The sequence below is a fragment of the Ammospiza nelsoni genome, chromosome 5 (genome assembly GCF_027579445.1).
Source record: "Ammospiza nelsoni isolate bAmmNel1 chromosome 5, bAmmNel1.pri, whole genome shotgun sequence".
Lineage (NCBI taxonomy): Eukaryota > Metazoa > Chordata > Aves > Passeriformes > Passerellidae > Ammospiza > Ammospiza nelsoni.
The window spans coordinates 68,376,106-68,394,321 of record NC_080637.1 but is presented as its reverse complement, the minus strand read 5'-3'; the positions used below and the strand labels follow the sequence as shown (position 1 = coordinate 68,394,321).

Here is an 18,216-nt window from a genome sequence, read left to right as displayed (position 1 = left end):
GTAGTTAAACCTTGGCATTAAACATGTTGGCTGTTCTGGTTACCTGGGTGGTGAGAGCATGGCTTTCCCCCTCCCCTTTGCTGAATCTCTTTGGTCTCTAGTCCCCAGGTGTCACTCACTGGTGTCACTCACTGATTTCTTTCCCTCCCAGGTATTTCAGGGAAAGGCCCAGGAGCCTCTGGGAACACGGATGCTCCTGGCAGTCCTGCCGGTGCCTTTGCTCGCATGTCGGACTCAATACCACCCCTGCCACCCCCACAGCAGCCCGTGGGTGAGGAGGATGAGGATGACTGGGAGTCATAGATGGGATCCATTGAGTATTAGTGTGGAACTATTGCTGCCTGAAAAATTTCCATGAAGTTGAAGGAAGCAGGTCCTTACTGCCTTCACTTTGGTAAAAGTGGGAAGTGTCATTAATTAAGAGTGTGTAAAAGGAAAGCCCAGCTGTCCAGCCTCACAGCCCAGCACTACAGGCTGGAGGGCACCAGCTGCTAGAAGCAGGTGCTCCCCTCCCTGAAGGCAGAGCTTGTGCAGACCACAGGGTTTGGACCTGCTGAAGAGGCAGGTGACTCACAATGGAAGTTTCTCAGAGGCAGCTGTTTCCTTCCCTGTGGGGCTAATTAACATACAGGGAGTGGGTAACAGCTCTGTGCCATAAGTACTTTCTTCCTTGTGAAGAGCCTGGAGAGGTGGCATCCAGCTGCTGAAACTGGTAAAGAAGCAAACAGGGCTCTTGGGATGAGGCTTGCTCAGGATGACAGAGGTAGCTGGGAACAGCTGAGGGATTATGTGGCTGTCCCTGGTGTTACTGCTGCCCTCCAGCACTGACCCATAATCCTGAAAAGACCCCCAGGAAAGTTAAATTCAAGAAGTTACTTTGAATTCAGAAGCTTAGGGGTTAAAAAGAGCAAAGCAATCCTGTGCTTAAACATGATCAAAGAAAGGAGAAGTTCTGTATTGTGGCCATATCTTTATTCCCTTTGTAAGAATGAACTGCTTCAATCTATTGGCTGCTTGAAGCAAGGCAGAAAATGGGTGAGAAAAAACCTTACCCACAGCTGCTCCATTACCACTCTGTGTTATTCCAATATGACATAAATTAGTGGCCTGCTAGTTTACAATTCCTGTGAAAAGCTCAATGATGGCATTGGTCAGTCAGGCCTCCTACACTTGGTGGTTGATGGGATAAAACCCTATGTGTTCAGTCAAAATAATTACTCCCCATACTTAAGTGTACTTAAATAATACTCGCCATACTTGAGTGTTTTTATTGAAAATATTTAATCAATTTAAATAAAACCTTAACAGCTGTAAACAAGTAGGTGCCTGCTGCTACTCTCTTCACCTGCCTCAGACCTACAACCAGTTTCCCTCCTGTCTGTGGTGCTGAAGGCTCTCTCACCATCACAGCACTCAGATACTGAACAGCAAATATCCACAAAGGATGCATAAGGCAGAGATTTTATGAAGTCCATGGTACAGAAAAGCAGCAACTTGTGTTACTTTACCTAGTCTTCAGAGGTTTAAGTCATAATGATGAATACCATCTGTTCTCTGCTCCACATCACAGACCATCCAGCTTGCCTCGATGGAACTGGGAACACACAGAACCAGGCAGTTTGTCGTTGGCCTTAGGGAAAGCTCTAAAAAGGTCCAGATGAGGACAATGGGGAACAGTGACACAATACAAGGAGTTCTGACCTTTCTTAACTCAGCAAATGCCGATCCAAAGGCAGGTTTCACCTGGGTCCTCTCCCTGATCCACTGGGGCAGTTTGTTGAAGATGGCAGGGCGTGCGTACCTGTGGTCCAGGAGCACGATGCTTGCAAAGTCCTTCTGGTGGCGAATGGCTCTGCCTGTCCACAGGATAAAAACAAAGAATGAATGGCCCACTCAACTGTTTGTTCCCATCATCTGTAATGCATCCTTTTTCCTACCCTCCTCCTCCAGTGTGTTTGGTATGCCCCAGCCTGTCCAAGGAAGGATGAATTACCTATTGACTGGTTTACTGCCTTCATGCACAGGTTTTCAATCAGCACTCTGCTCGGTGCCTGGCCACCAGCTCTGGGCTGGAAAGAAGAAATAGGCAAGTCTGAACACAAGGCAGATGTAAATCAAATTGAGAAGTTTTGCTGAGAAAGTGAGGTAAATACTTTTACCCCTGCAGGGTGAGCGGGTAGCCAGGCAGACCCCAAGTGGAGAGTAAGGAGGAAGAGAAGAAAGGCTGCAGTCAGAAAACTGTGCTGAGCGTTCACAAAGAGCCAAACCAAGGTGCCCTTGAAGGCAGAGATCTTGTCCCCAGGAACAGCACCTCCAGTGAGCAATGAGAAAGGACAAATGATCCTGGCAAGCAGCTTCTAGCACCCTGCCACCCACTGTGGGTTGAAGGGCCTTTGCTCCCCTTGGAGCTCAGAGCTGCCAGCAAGTCCTGGTGGCATTTCCCTCCACCAAACTTCCTCTGTGTTTAGGGCCACCTGTCCAGGAGCAGCCTGGAGAAGGCTGTGCTCTCAGTACCACACTGTCTGGGAAATGAGGGCAAGCTCAAGGAAAATAAAACCTCTGAAGGCAGCTCTGGGGCTCATGTGCTGGGACGTTAGTACTATAAAGCAGAATTGAAAGAGACAGAGGTGTAAGTGGCTCTTACCATTGTTTTATCAAGCCAGGTCATTTTTTCCTGGAGTTCTGGAGATTTAATGTTGGGGTAAGGCATTCCCACCATAATCACACACCTGCAAGGGAGGACTGCATTATTCTTAATGTCTCATCCTAGGGCACTCTGCCAATACACTGATAAATTAGAGGTCACTGCACCCCTGAAAGACAGCCAGCCCTGCAAACCAAAGGCAACAATAAAGCACAGCAGTCTGACAAGCATGTGCTGAACAGAGCTGCAGAGGGATTCAGGGTGCCAGAACAAGGGATTGTCCAGCACAGCAAGCCTAACTGCATTACTCACAGAAGAGTGGCCTGGACAGGAGGGTTTTACACCACCCAGCAGCCCCTCCTGTTCCTTTAAGCATCAGTTAAGTCACACATTGCCCAGGATTTTCTATCCATGCAGGTACTGATGTACCCATCATGCCTGGAGTCACTCCAGCACAAGCCAGTGGTGGCTTTCCAAGGAGCAGTCACCTTACCTTCCCAGGTCATCAGAGAAATTGATCCCTTCACTCATTTTGCCTCCAACTACAGAAAGCAGCAGGGCCCCTGTCATCTGTCCTCCTGTCTGGCTGCAGCGCTGCAGGAGAGGGACAGCAACTTAAACCAGAGCAGGGAACATTTCTGTGCTTCAGAAACACTCCCACACCTAGGCTGGAGCCCTCTTTCCTTGTTAAAAGTGCCCTCCTTTGCAGCATTCCCATACCCACTGGGCTGCCACACTCCCACCAGACTGCCTGCTCAGCTTACCTTTATGCATTTGGCATATTCCACCAGCACCTGCTCCACCTGGTTGGCTTTCTTAGGCTCCTGAAAGATCTGTCAGGCACAGTTCATCAGTTCAGCAACAGGAAACAAACAGTTTAAAGAAAGCAAATCATTTTACCCCCATGCCATTGAATAACATATGGAACTGAGGTCATGCAAGGGAAAATTGCCTGAAAAACTAAATCACTAACTAACTTTCCTCCACCCTGAAAATGCATTACAGCTTTTTTCAGCTGGGCTCTGAAGGGAGCAGCAGCTGCTCCTGCCCCTCCAGCATTCCCTTTCAGCTTTGGGAGACTTGTTCAATACTGCAAGAAGTTACAAGTCATCCTAGAGCTGAGAGGCAAAAAAGCAATGAGCACCTCTTGCACCTATGAATCAAGACCCTCTGGGGTCAAGCTGCAAGATCTTGGAGGATAGGGACAGGCAGGACCAATCAATTTGAATCATCAATTAATTCCAATCAGGGACTCCCCTTGCCCAGTGAATAAATTAGCTTTTCATGCAAAGCATAAATAAAGTAGTATATCTTTATGTTATTCTAGCACACCTAATTAGTTACTGAAAACCTCTGCAGTTAATTAAGCTGTATTTTATAGGTGCTTGGCCTAAAACAAGTAGTTTTCCTAGTAAACAAGAGGTCCAACATCTGTCTTCTCTGTAACAGTAAAGAATCTACAGAATGTGTTTTCCTTTGGTTAGCAAGAAGTAATATAAAATGTTACCAGTCAAAATCAGTCTTTCAGTAGAAAAATAACTGGCAATTACAAATATAAGTCAAAACTAACTTATTGAAAGGTAGCTGTGTAAGCTTTTGATTTAAATTTACTTTCCCTGTGTGATTTGTAGATAATCTCAGTGTGATCTCACCACAGCAACTTCAGGAAAGCCTTGAACCTTCCCCTGCTAAGATTTTATCTTGTGTGTGGGCAGTTGAAAGTCTCACTTGCTGCACTTAGACCCAATTGCCTTGCTAATGCATATCCAATTTTCTGGAGACTGCAAAGCAAAACAAGAACAATTTGGAGTTGAAATTTGAAACAAACTGTGAGTGGCCCAAAGCCTTGGAGGAACCAGGCAGAGCATCGGGACCCTGACAGGACACAGCTGAAAGGCACTCAGAGTGGTAACTGCAAACACAGAGAAAATGAAGCACAATGATTCCACCCAAAAAGCTACAGGCTGCCCCATGTGCCAGAATGCCAAGAATCACCAAGGCTGTGAAATATGTGAGACTGTGGTAAGTTGTTTAGCTTTTGGTACACACAAGTCACAGCCAGGGTATATGTAATTTTTCCTTCCCCTGGCACATGATCCAAGATCCCTGCACCACAACCTGAACTGCCTGACTTTCAATACCCAGCTTTCAAACACCTGTGAGAGCCATTGGAAAGACTTCATATTTGCAGTGATCTCCCTATTTAATGTTTCTCTTTCAACAGGAGTCACCACTGCTAGTCTTCCAGTTCTCATCTCTACTTTTGGCAGAAAGCAAAATGCCATTTGTCTTATGAATTGCACTGTTGTCTCACGTTGCCTAGCCCTTGGCTGTGTTGGTCTGTGCTCAAGGGACACACAGATGAGCCTGGGGAAAACAAATTCCCTGTAGGAGCTCAACCTGAACAGCCCCTCCCAGCCACAAGAGAACAAGTCTGCTATGGGTAGCAAAGACTGTCTGTCCCCATGGCCACTGCACAGAGTGTGCACTTCAAGGATGTACAGATGCAATCAATCTCATTTAGACTGCAGCTCAGTGCTCAGCCACCCAGGAAGTGTAATTTATTTGTTCCTGGAGGGATTAGCTGGATAAACGTCCATTCTGCTCTGTGCACAGACCATGGGAACAACTCAGAGAGAGGTCCATAATGCATATGGAATTATTTGGGTTTTGACACCTCCATGGAAAGTCCCAACTACCCTGGCTGCACATCACCTTTTTCCTGGCTGCCAGGCGGGAGAGCAGCCCTGTCCTCTCCCAGTGTCCATACACCTGCTTCTCGTACTCATAGGAGGGGAAGAAGCACACCACACCTCCTGGGATCACATTGCACAGGTTGCAAAGGATTCGACCTGTCTCATCCATCTGCAAGAGAGATCAGAGCATATTGCAGCTGACAGGAGTCCAGCTAATGCTGCTCCAATTCTCTGCTCAGGGATCACACCTTCCTTATGACCTGCCTTAGGGGAGGAAAACATGTGGGAAATAAGCCAGGTCTGTGAGAACTCCATGGGGAGCTGGGCATCACTAAAAAGCTCTTCACTGCTTGGCCTTCTTCCCTAGCCCAGGGTTTCTGTTCTGGCTGTGGAGCCGTGGTCATTCAGGAAAGGAAGGTTTGCCTCAGTGCACGGAAGCTGTCCCATTAGAACAGACATTGAGAGCTGGTTAGCACATCTGCCTGAGATTGTGCAGAGGCAGAGCAGACCTAGTGTCCAGCCTTGGGTGCCCACTGGCCTGCCACAGGAAGAAGGAAGACATGCCTAAACACCTTCAGCTGCTTCTGCTTCTGTGGTTTGGGATTTCCTTTGCCACGGCTTTAGCTCTTAAACACAGTGTGTACCCTGCTCTGAAATAAAAGCATGTGAAGCAAAAAAGAGATCCCAAGGAAGGGAACAAAGGACAAACTGACCATCTGAGGCAGGTCTCTGGTCTGGTAAGTGAACTCCAGCTGCTGGTTGGAAGGACCACTGCAGAGGATGATGGGTAAAATATTTTCTGGAGGAATCACATGTCCTGGGGACAAAAACAAGTAGGGAGAGTCAAAATCACTGCTGCTGGCACAAACCCCACGAGCTCAAGAACTTGAATTGCATTCTAGTGACAGAGGCAAACATTTGCTTGGCTAAGCCAAAGTGCCTAAGTCACTCAGCTGCTCCAACTTCCATCCCCTCTGCCCCTGGGAGGAAAACATGGCACACTGCCTGCTAATACCAGTCAAGACCACAGGGGAAGCTCAGAGTGAAAGGGAACTCACACCCCTTTGCTGCCCTGGTTTTTAGGAAAGATGCCACATTGCTCTGAGTGCTGACAGAATAGTGCTGAAGGCAAACTGCAGCCCTGGCACTGCTGAGCCCTCCCTGCCAGCCCGGCACACTCACCACAGGAGAACTCCACGATCCGGGCAGGGTCCACACCAGCACAGCACAGCAGCTGCTCTCGGAAATCAGCCACCTATGATGCACAAAACAAAGACAAGTGAAGTACCAGTGTCCCAAAAACCTCTACAGCAGCAGCAGCACTGCAGGTCAGGCCGAGGAGCGGCAGCGCCCTCTGCCCGCACACAGCGGCGCCGACTCTGCAAAGCTCCCGCGTCACGATCCCGGTGGGATGCCTGGCCCTGCAGAGCCAGGATGGATCACGAGCTCCTCCCACTGCTCCCCGTGCTAGCTCCAACCTACCACCAGCTCAGCCTGGCTGCTCTTATCCACCCCGGCTCGCAGACAGCACCCCCGACCTGCCGAGAGCCCAGCACAGCATCCCCATTCCCTCACCGGCTGCATGGTGCCCCCAGCAATGATGACAGCACGGCATTCTTCCACAACCTTGGCAAAGTGGACAGCTGGATTCAGCAAGAGGAATTTGAGGCTGCTCTGAGCAACTGTGCCTGGGAAAAGGAGAGAAGAGTATGCAGGAGGGAGCTGTCACACAGACTCAGGGATATGAGAGACTCTCCCTCCTGACCAGGCACTCTGGCAGGTACCCACCTCTCAAAGTAAAGATTTGCTGTTCAACACAGACAGAGGCACCAGGAGGTAATGCCAGCCTGGAGGTTACCTTCTGCTTCCTAATCTCCCTGGAGCTGTACAACAGATGCAGTAAACTGCAGGACAAAACTTGACCTCCAAAGTGGGAGCAGACCTCTGCAAACCCTGGCCCCAATGCCCTTGGCTAAAAATTCCCTTGGGATCATAAGCATCCTCAGACAGACCAAGCCTGCCAGCCTGCATCACAGATGGCACAAATGCAGGTTCCAGGTTCCCCAGAGACTCTTGTATGTCCTCCCTCAGTGCAAGTGAAGCACTCTGCTTGTGACTGACTCATGCCACCCCTCCCCAGCTCTCCCTTTCCAGTACCTTGCTTGTTGAGAATGACTCTGCCATCTTGGTTTGCATTTGTGAGGGCTGAGAGGAATCCTTCAATCTGCATCAGTGGAGAGGCAGCTCGGAGCTGCTCGTGCTCAGCCTCCATGGGAGGGCTCTGGGGGGTACCTGCTGGCCCAAAAAAGAAAGGAGAGGCAGGCAAGGCAACTTAGGCCACACTTGTAAAGACAAGGCTTAAGCACAAAATATGCTCTACAGGAACACAATACCTGGCCTATATATGCAGGCAGAGAATAAATACCCATTCAAGGGGAAAATCCAAATTCCATCTCATAGCTAAATTAAAAAAAAATAAAAGAAAAATCTGATTTTTGTGGATGGCACCACTAAGCAAAGCTACTATACACAGTAGCTCAGGTCCCAGAGCCAGCAGGTCACAGAAGTGCAAAGCTTGAGTGCATGTGGTGTGAACATGGAATCACATCATGCAGCTTGAAAGGGACCTCACTAATCCAATGGACAGTTGTCTAGGTCAGCTAGTGAGACCTGTTAAAAAACACCCAAGCAGGACACCTTCTTCAGGCCCTCATTCTTCTCATCTGCCTCCTCCCTTTCCTCATGCAGAGATGCAGGTTCCACATCCTCACTCTGCCCACAGATGCACATGGAGAGGATGCCTGAACTCACCCTCCTTATCAGATCCCTGCTGAAGTGTCAGAAGAAAGTCCTGCAAACCAGCCACCTTCTGGTTCTCCTTGTTGGTCTTCACAGCTGAGGCAGGGCCCCCATATCGCTCCACAAACCCAAAAAGCTGCCAAACAAAAGCCAGAAATACTAAGATACCAACAGCAGGAATCAGAGAAGATAAAGGCAGGTTTGCTGGTCTGCCACAAATTAAATTCCTCAGTAGGTATTCACAAACCAGCCTAATCAGAATATATCAGCTCCCATTACCTTCCTACACCCACTGAAAAGAAAAACAAGTTTCTGATGCCTGTTCTTCTACTGCAATGCAGCCTGCCTGCCTGGCAAATTTGAGGCCAAGCAGCACAGAATCGGCACCCACTGGAAGACTGTGGCAAACCACACTGTGTTTTTCTTTTCTGGATAAGCAAGAGTTAACCTGCCCATACAATATTTTTTAAAGGAACCAGTTTGTTTGCAGAACAGGATGGAGAAGACAAGCTCCCACCCAGCTGCTGCATCCTCCATCTCAAAGTGCAGGTGTGAAGCAGCATTGGAGCACTGCTGACCATGAAACCCCAGGGCAAGTACCTTCCTGCTGATGAGGCTCTTCTCACAGTAGCGCTGAACCTGTAGGAGGAGGACAGGAACATGAGCTGCATTCAGCACCCCTTCTCCAGCCTGCTGCCCTTGACCCCTGCCCAGCAAGGCTGTCACTTGCTGTGCTTTTGGGGAGAGCTGCACAGATCTTTGTGGGCACCACCAGCCAGAGAAGAGTTTATTACAATGGCATTCCAGAGCGAAAACACACACTGTTAAAAGTGCTGTGTTTGGAGGTTCAAGAGGGAAAGTTAGGTTACTGGAGTAGCAGAATTTCTGCATCCACAGCCCTTACAGTGTAGCTTTGCCTTACAGACAGTTAGAAAGCATGGGCTTTGGCTCTGCTTCCAGTTTTCACACAACAATCTCAAACAAGTCACCACCACCTGTGCCCCAACGTTTGCATTACCTTGAAGAGGTTGATGTTGTCAATCTGGCTCTGAAACAGAAAGTCATTGATGGATTTTAGTACTGTTCCTGAAAGAAAAGAGAGAGAAGGGGAAAAGAAATTATTGGCTGCTGATGGGTCTGCACCCCTTACTGCCCACACCCATGTCCCTGACTGATAGCTGCAAACCCCAGGAGTTCACTCCAGTCTTACCTGTTTGGGAAACTGCCTGACATCCAGGATTCTGGTTCACATTACCTGTAAAGCATGAAACCAGTTCAAGGAAGGCTTGAATCTATCTCAAAAGTAAGCAGGAAACTAAAGACTGAGCTTGATGGGTACAGTGCACAAAAACCCCAAGAAGTAACTACACATCTGCAAGATGTGTCTATGCAGACAAAACAGCAGCTCCCACTCAGTTTTAATTTGCCCTAGAGTAGCCCTACACTGCAGAACAAGTGTGCTGCTGCATCCTAAGGAACGCCACCCACATTCCTAAGACCTAGGAAACAGATCATTGGAGAAAAGGAGCAAGCCCTGCAAATTCCTGTGGACCTAAAATCAAAGCAAAATATTTTCTCACAAAGGAAGGCAGCACTCAAGAAAGATTCATTCTGCACATGCATGCTGACACACATAAAGGCCTTGCTACCAGATGACCTAGAGATTTATTTCATGCAGTTCTTGTGTTACACTGTGATAAATCTGTTATATATAAATCTGCTGTATTCCTCACTTGGCATTTTACATCATCCTCACTTCAACTGGATCTCAAAACCACACAAAGGAAACTGCCTCTACCAACTCACAATGTTATCTGCTGCTCCTAAGCTAGTGAAACAAAGAGAAGAGTTCCAGCAGACATCAGTCAACTTCCCCATGTACAAACCAACCTCTGAAATAAAACTACTGGCATCTGAACCTATACATAAGCAATACTTCCCTGCAGTCTCTGCAGTGGAGGAAGGGGGACAGTGTCCTGAGGAAGTATTAACTAGCTCAGACTTTATCAGTATCCCTGGAGACACAAAAGGTTTGCTTACCTCCCAGCATAGCCACAAACTGCTCCAGTAAATACAAGATCTGCTTAATGTACATCAAGTTCTTTGCCTTCAAACGTTTCCTATGAAAAACGAGACATGTTTAGGCCCCAAAACCTCTTCAGGGACTAACCAAAGCAGATGAGCTGCAGAAACAAGTACATGAACTCTTCTTCATTTTGGAGAGTCAGGAACTAAGAGTTCTTCCAAGTTCACTCTCCCTGTTTGTGATAGGGCACAGTCATCTGGATATCCTGCCACGGTCAGCCCAAAGCATTTATCCATGCTCCCCCCACTGTTCCTACCATTGCACTTCTCCTTGCATATTAATTATAGTTGGTTTATTACAATGGCACTGATGCCTCAAGACCCTGTTGCAATAATGCTCCAAACATTCAGAGTTATTATCATTGAACACAACAACCAGCCACTGCAGGGATGGCAAGGTGCAGAGCCAAAACCCACACACAGCTTCCTCCTCCTCAGAGCTTCCTGCTCCTACCATAATGCACAATGGAAGACTAAGGGAGAGGCATGAAAGACTGAATCTTTTGAAACTCTGCATCACAAAGTAGAAGTGATTGGAGGGAGTTATTGGGAAAGGAACTGAGTGTATAAGGGGAAAACAAAATCCTCAGGATATCCCCTTCTCACTGCTTTATCCCAGCCCCGGGAGTCTGACTTAGATGGATTCTAGACAGAGATAATGAAGCAAGTGTCTTTTCATCTGCAGAACTCTTAATGCAGTAACTTTCCACTGGCGAAAAGCAAGCAAGATCCTGCAGCCATGGGGCAATCCAAGGCATCCCCAGCCCTTGCTGTGCTGAGCTATTTCCCCCAAGATCCTCACCTGTATCGCTCCATGTACTGCGACAGCTGGGAGTGGGCACAGCACAGCTGCACAAACAGAAAGCAGAAGCTGCTGTTATAAAGGAGAGAAGAAAGAGCACTCTGGAATTGTGCTCTTTAGCACAATTAGCATGAGCAGGCCGGGCTGTGACTCACCTGAGAGCCGCTGACCTCGGCGCTGTGGATGCAGGTGATGGTGTCTATGAGGTTGTGAGCCTCGTCAATGATCACAACCTGGTCCTTCAGCTTGATGCCAGCAGCGTTCCTGGTAGGCTCATGCAAAAGCATCTGATAGGGCAGCACCACCAGCTACAGGAGAGGCACACACTGCCCTGATTCCAGCTCTCATCATTACAAACTTGAGGCATTCTACAACCACTCATTAACAGCCCTTATCAGAGGGCCATGCAGAATTCAGCCAAGTGACTTCTCTTATTATGGGAAAAGTAATAACAAAACCAGGAGCACATGCTTGAGAGGGGCACTGGGATGTGAGCTGAAGAGAAATGATTATGCTACAATTGCATACGGGCTCAGGTTACCTTTTAAATCTCCTTTGGAGCACTGAAACTCTTCAGAGAGAACCCAGCAAGGAAGAAGAGTGATGTAAGAGCTAAGAGCACACCTGTATGTCAGTATTGCCTCACACTTGCTGAACTGCTCAAGTATTTCAAAATGCTGAGATATTACAGCATCCTTATGAACTTCTGATGGGAATTCTCATTTTCCTTTGCTTTCTGAGAAAACTAGAGCTGACAGAAACACAGCCTGTTCACAGACTCCCCCAGTCTAAGAAACAGTACTAGAGGGAGCAGCCCACCAGTTCATTCATAGAGTGCCTGGCATTAATGCCACTAAGCCTGTTATGCCTTACCTGAGCAGCAGGGATAGCAAATCGACTCCCATAATAGGGGCAGGCTTTGGCCTCCCTTCCCAAGGACACCAACTGCTCAATATCCTTCACTTCCACCAGAACTTCATCACGGAGAAACTGCATTTGCTCAAAGGAATAAAACGGGCACACGGTGTGACTCACACGTCTCTTCTTCCCCCCATTCTCTTCACTGCTCTTCTTTTCTAACAGCAGAAATCAAAAGAAAGCTATGAGCAACACACACAACAGCCTAAAATAACCATTTTGCAGAACCTCATGGATTTCAAAGCAAGCTCTCTCCTGTGTATTCCTGACCTATCACTTATTTTTAAATTATTCAGCAGTAACTTTTCCATCTCCACAGTGGACACTACTCTTGCCAGTTACATTTAGCATGTGACATCTTCCAACATTTCTAGCATTGAGTTAACAAACACAAGTATCTTTCTGTGCAGAAGTCCTGACCAGCTTAAGACATTCAGAAAATTTATTCTGATCTCAGCATAGCCTGGAGATCAAGAAAAGCACCAAGGATTCCTGTTCCTCCAACCTGTCACTTTCAAGCTTCTAGCACTCTTGCTAGAACTGACTGGCAGTGCCCACTGTCTCCACACTCTCATGACACTTATTAGGAATTGCTTCCCCAGGCTGGGAGCATGTGGTATTTTCAGGGTCCTCTGTTGTGGGGAGGAAAGATGAATCTGACTCCATGTTCTTAGAAGGCTAATTTATTATTTTATGTTACTATATTATATTAAAGAATGCTATACTAAACTATACTAAAGAATAGAGAATGGATACTTAGAAAAGGCTTAACAAGATACTACTGAAGAACTTGTGACTCTCTCCAGAGCCTCAACACAGCTGGCTGTGTCATTAAGTTAAAAGAATTCACATGAAACCAATCAAACAATGACCAGGTGGTAAACAATCTCCAAACACATTCCAAAGCAGCAAAAAACAGGAGAAGCGAATCAGATAATTATTATTTTCCTTTTTCTCTGAGTCTTCTCAGCTTCCCAGGAGAAGAAATCCTGGAGAAGGAATTTTTCAGAAAATATGACAGTGACAGGAGCATCCTCACCATGTTTGTTCTTCTGCATCTCCATGCAGCGGTCATTGATGAGCTGGAGTGCGCCCAGGCGTCGCACCTCCTCATTCACACACAGATTCTGGCACGTGCAAACAGAGGAAAAGGAAGGGAGTCAATTAACAGCTGAGTGCCCCCATGTGCACCCCCTGCTGTAAAACAAATGATTTTCCTTAAAGCCATCTCAGGCCAGACTCCAAAAATGAAAAGTTTACCAGTTAGACATTGTATATACTAACTGTACAAATCTGCTCAAAACTCACAGAAACTTAGGAGGAAAAAATGAGACAAAGAGGGCTCACTGCTACACAACAGCTTCTGAAAAATGCTGCCAGAAGTACTAGTTTACTAAGAGGAGCACCTTCTCAGTGACTCAGACATCTGTAACACTCCATATTGGAAAAGTTAAAACATATTCTTGTATTTACATCAAAGGGTAAATGACCAAAACAGAGTTCACAGAAAAACGCACATCACACTGATCTGTGTTGCGACACATGACTGCCTTAGTTTTTCAACAAGAAACTCAGCCAGACCCCAAGGTGACTTCTGTGGCAGCAGATCCCCACAGCTCCTGGCAGTGTGCTCTGGGTCCCTGGCAACAGCAGCAGCACGTACCTGCCTGGATCCCAAGGAGACCAGACGCGTGTCTTTGCCAAAAGGACTTTTCTGCACCTCCCGCACGAACTGGGACAGCTGGGAGTGGGTGCGGCTGCAGTAGTAGATCTGCAGTGAGCAACGACAAAGGGAAGACAAGAACAATGTGAAAGCCAATCCCTACCTATGACCAATCTTATGAGGAAGCAGCCAAGCACTTCAGCAAGGTTCACCTTGCTCAAGCCTTCCAAAAGCACAAGGCACGTGCTTAAAACTGCTGAGGCCAAAAGCCCCATCTTTTGTTTTCTCCTCTGCATTTGCTTTTGTTGCCATTTAATTTTCCAAGGTCTCTATAAAACAAGGACTCACCATGGGAGAGTAATAAAAAACTATTTATTGCAGCAAAAAATGAAGCAGTGCTAGCACAGCAAGCTGCTTAGGCAGGCAGTGTAGTCCAGAAGGAGATGAGCACAGCAGAACTAGCTGTCTTTATCAACAGACCTGGCAGGTCTTGGAAGCTAGCTCCTAAATCCTTCTGTACTGCCTGACTGTTGGAAAGGTGCAAGGAAGCCATCATTCTGCTCACTCCTACTGTATTCTATGAAGTGGCACTATTTAATTTCCTCCTCTCACCTTAGTCACATGCTCCTCTTCCAAATCATCATCATCATCTTCTTCCAGCCTAAGAAAAGAGAAAGTTCAGTTTCCTTTCAGCAGAAAGAATCGAATGACAGTAAGAATCAAATGATGCTCCACCACAGGAGTGAGGTCTCAAGAGAGATGATTAAGTCATCTTAAAAAGAGCCTCAGAACTCATCTCAGCTGGTAAAAGAAAATTTAACTTTTTAAGAACAGTGTAAGTACGCATAGTCAAGTCAAGCCTTTCTCTTTAAAGGAAAAATCTCTCCTGGGCTGTGCCTTTTTCCCAAGTCCAAGAATTTATTTTTCTTTTGATTGAGGGGCTCTAAGCCTCAGGCATAAGCTAATCAGTGCTATACTATTCTTTGGTGACGTTATTTATTTATTTTTGTAAAGCTTCCCATTAGAAGCAATTTACCACCCTCCAGATATTGCATAAAGAAGGGCTTCAGGAAAGCACTCAGCTAGCTGCCATTGAGCTCCTCAAAGATAACAGCAGTTCAATGTTTGATAAACTATTTACATATAAAAAAAGTAGTTAAGTGTTCTTCAATTTTTAAGGCAGAAGGATATGTCTAGACACGAATTAGTAAATTTGTAATTTAAATGTGCTTGAGTTTTTGTGCTGAAGTATGGCCTCTGGCTTTCTGCATAAAGCAAATGCATGAGAGAGAAAAGTGTGCATGGGATTTTTCATGCCAAAGCTCTGTCTTCAGAAATGTGACTATCTCTGCCTTTAGAGTATCAAAAAATGCCAGTGCTAATCTGCAGAACTGACAGCTTCCTCTGGTGTCCTGAGTTCCACTCTGCTTTTCTAATGCAAGGAACTCAATCTTGAATCATTCACTCAGCATCCAGAGGCACTCTTTGGGAAGCTGGGCATGAATAAAGGCAGGGCACTGCTACACATTTTAAGATGCACTTTCTCAGAAAGCATTTCAAGTCACTCAGATCGGTCTAACAAAAGTTAAAAAAAAACAAAACAAACCAAACTAAAATCCCCCCCAAACAACCAACTAAATAAAACCCCAGAACAACCACCATCCTTCACTGTTTGAAAAGGTGAGAAACACTTTTTAATAAAATCTGCACAACTTCTTTAATCAGGGCAAGACAAAAATTAGATAGAAAATGTGTCCCCCTCATGGAACCCCCTCATTCCCTGTCCTTACCCAGATACCACTTTCTTTTCATCATCACTCTCATATTCAGCAACAATCAGCTCCTCCTCGTTGTGATCCAGCTGGTCGAGAGCATCCTCTCCAGCTCCCTGTGAAAGAGCCTCCTTGCTGAGCTGAAGAAGGCGCTTTGCCTCATCCTCCTCACATCTCTGGAAGGAACACAAAGACACAGCATTTCTCATATAAAAAGAGAGTGGCACAGGGGCTGCTTTATGGCACGAACAGGGCAGAAGACAGCACAGTGTCTCACAGAAGGCTGAAGCTGTTCAGCCCTACAGAAGGCAGCTGTTACCAAAACCAAAGACCTGCCCACACAGATGGTTATGAAGGGGAAACATGAAGGACCTTCTCTGCAAAAGGCCTGCTGAACTAACAGATCCTCAATGGAATGTTCATGTAATCCAGTGTTAGTTGCTTAAAGTGCCCCATAAAAGATGTCTGCCTGAGAGAAAATAGTGTGTAAATAAACCTGAACAAACATGTAAGGACATAATCAAACACTATGCACATTTAACTCATGGCTAGAATCAGCCCAGCATCTGGCTTAGAACAAGATTTGTCTTCCAGATTTTTCTCCAGTTGTATGACTGTTGCTCTAACACAAGTCTACCTCTCTACAAAAATTCAGTTGAACTGTTGACGAACAGTTTTCTGATTAACTTCTGTGTCACAACAAAGAAAAGTTCATTTTTTTCCATCTCCAAACAGTATCTTCCAATGTCAGTGAGCATTTTATTACCAGGGAATTATACAGAAAATGCAGTTAGTAAGCACTACAGAAAAGATGAATCAGTCACTTTTCTAAATCTCCATAATATTTCTCTCAGTTGCTTTCTTGCTTTTCATCATGCTTCTCATTTCACATGCTCTTCAGTCTCTTTTAAGAGACAAGTTCTTTGTTCCATTTGTTTTTTATTTGCTATTCTTTACTATTTCTGTCATTTCCTTTTGACAGGAGTTGACCAAAACATAAGTATTTGAGACAGAGCACACTAGAAATTAATAGCCTGGCAGCCTAATAAATCTATCTGGGGACCTGAACTGAGTATTTCTGGGAAGTATAACTCATATAATCAAAAACCATCAAGAGCACTGAGGCCACTTCATGCACCTAAATGAGAGGAAATATGTGAAATATGTATCTGTGAACTTTAACATCATTTTTATTCCAGAGGTACTGTTCACACATGTTCATAAAACAGAGATCTTTCCAAAAAAAGCCTCTCAGTATTAAAGCTTTTAAAAGAAAAGCAGAAAGCCAGAAGGCAATCAGAACACACATAATTTGTGCCCACACACAAAAACTGCCACAGGAAATTATTGATGCACAAATTGTTTTTCACATCTGTCTTTTAAAAGAAAATTTAACAAGTAATTTTGAATGACCAATTTCAGAAACCTCATACAAAGAGCTCCTCAAACAGGTGGGTTGGAAAAGTCAGCGTGAAGTCACACATAAGCAAATATGAACAACACTGAAGATAACCAAAACAGACAGTTTTAATCTCTGTGGAGCAACTCACCTCCCTCTTTGCTGCATAAACAACACTGAAGGTAACCAAAACAGAAAGTTTTCATCTCTGTGGAGTAACTCACCTTCCTCTTTGCTGCATATTTTAACTGCACATTTTGCCGAATTTTCTCAAGACGCTCTTCTCGCTTTTTCCTTCTGATCTGCTCTTCCTACAAAAATGGGAGATTGTAGGCAGGATGAAGTGGATTTAGTCCTCAACCCTTGGTATCACTACTTATGCTCTGGGCATAGAAAAAAGACTAAGGGAAACAAAATTGCCGGGACAGGGCTGAGACAGGGTTCCCTTCTCTGGGTGTGCTCACCTACAGAGTGTTACTCTGCTCAAAGCAATACAAACCAATAGTTTCCTGTCCTGGGCAACCTGCAGGCAAAGACACACCACCACCAAATTTGCTTCACGTGTTCTCCACTCACCATCCAGGATGCAGGAACAGTTTGCCCGGAGAGCTGCTGGAGTTCCCTTCCCGGGAGATGCTAGAAAGCTGCCTGGACACTGGGTACCGTGCTCCAGGGACTCGAGCACAGAGGATGTTCTAGCTGACCCTTCCAGCCCCAGCCATGCTGTGACTATGTGATATGAGCCCTCCCGATCCTTTCCTCGTTATTCCACCCGTCCTCTACACAGAGCGCATCCCCACCTTCAGCCTGTCCACCTTGTCGCGCTCCTCCTTCCTCTGCACGAAGGCCGTGACCCAGTCCGGCTGCCCGGCCGTGTCCGCGCTGCCCTGCTGCGGGCTCGGCGCGTCCTGCCCGAGCGCCAGCAGCTGCTCCTCCTCCTGCCGCCGCTTCTCCTCCCAGTCCCGGAGCCAGGCCAGGGCCCCGCAGATGAGGCTCAGCGATTTTCCCTGTCACGGAGAGCCGGCAAGGTGAGCAGCGCTGCCGCCAGCGCCGCGGTCCCGCCCGGCCCCGCCGCCTCACCGTGCCCGTGGGGCTCTCGAAGATGCCGACCCGGCCGGCCTCCAGCGCGGCGTACAGCGCCTCCATGAACTGCTCCTGGATGCGGTACGGAGTGTAGGGGAACGGGAACCGGCCTGCTCCGGGATCCGCCGCCCCGCTCTCCATCCCGCCCGCTTCGAACCGGGCGCCGCGGCCGCGGCCGCCCCTTCCCGTGACGCGGCGGAAGGAGCGCCCTGCGCTGCCGCTGTGCGCGGAGCTCCATTCCCGAGCTGTCAGCCCCTTCCCCATCCCTCCCGTCGCACACGGACACAAAATTACATTTCAGAGGGAAAAAAAAAAAAAAAAGTTTTATTTAGGATGTGTGAAAAATGCGTATTTT

The 18,216-nt window shown here is 46.8% G+C and overlaps 2 protein-coding genes across 4 annotated transcripts in view; one reads left to right on the top strand and one right to left on the bottom strand.

Annotated features, from left to right (window-relative positions):
• WASHC1 (WASH complex subunit 1) overlaps positions 1–1,318 on the top strand; it is a 37,817-nt gene extending 36,499 nt beyond the window's left edge. For all 3 annotated transcript variants that reach the window (XM_059472405.1, XM_059472407.1, XM_059472404.1), the window contains one exon: positions 152–1,318. In XM_059472405.1, the coding sequence (XP_059328388.1) occupies positions 152–303 (152 nt within the window). In that variant the 3' untranslated portion in view covers positions 304–1,318. The remainder of the gene's footprint in view (positions 1–151) is intronic.
• Positions 1,263–18,016, bottom strand: DDX11 (DEAD/H-box helicase 11). The gene is made up of 26 exons (XM_059472403.1): positions 17,859–18,016; positions 17,579–17,785; positions 17,003–17,089; positions 15,398–15,555; positions 14,220–14,268; positions 13,608–13,715; positions 12,984–13,071; positions 11,900–12,102; positions 11,182–11,334; positions 11,027–11,073; positions 10,180–10,259; positions 9,350–9,394; positions 9,158–9,225; positions 8,740–8,778; positions 8,152–8,275; positions 7,498–7,632; positions 6,916–7,028; positions 6,523–6,595; positions 6,054–6,157; positions 5,360–5,509; positions 3,409–3,477; positions 3,138–3,238; positions 2,645–2,729; positions 1,994–2,069; positions 1,702–1,856; positions 1,263–1,594 (listed from the first exon to the last, which is right to left on the bottom strand). The coding sequence occupies exons 1-26, from the start codon at positions 18,000–18,002 to the stop codon at positions 1,565–1,567; spliced, it is 2,691 nt and encodes an 896-aa protein (XP_059328386.1). The 5' UTR covers positions 18,003–18,016; the 3' UTR covers positions 1,263–1,564.
• Between the last annotated feature and the right edge of the window lie 200 nt (positions 18,017–18,216).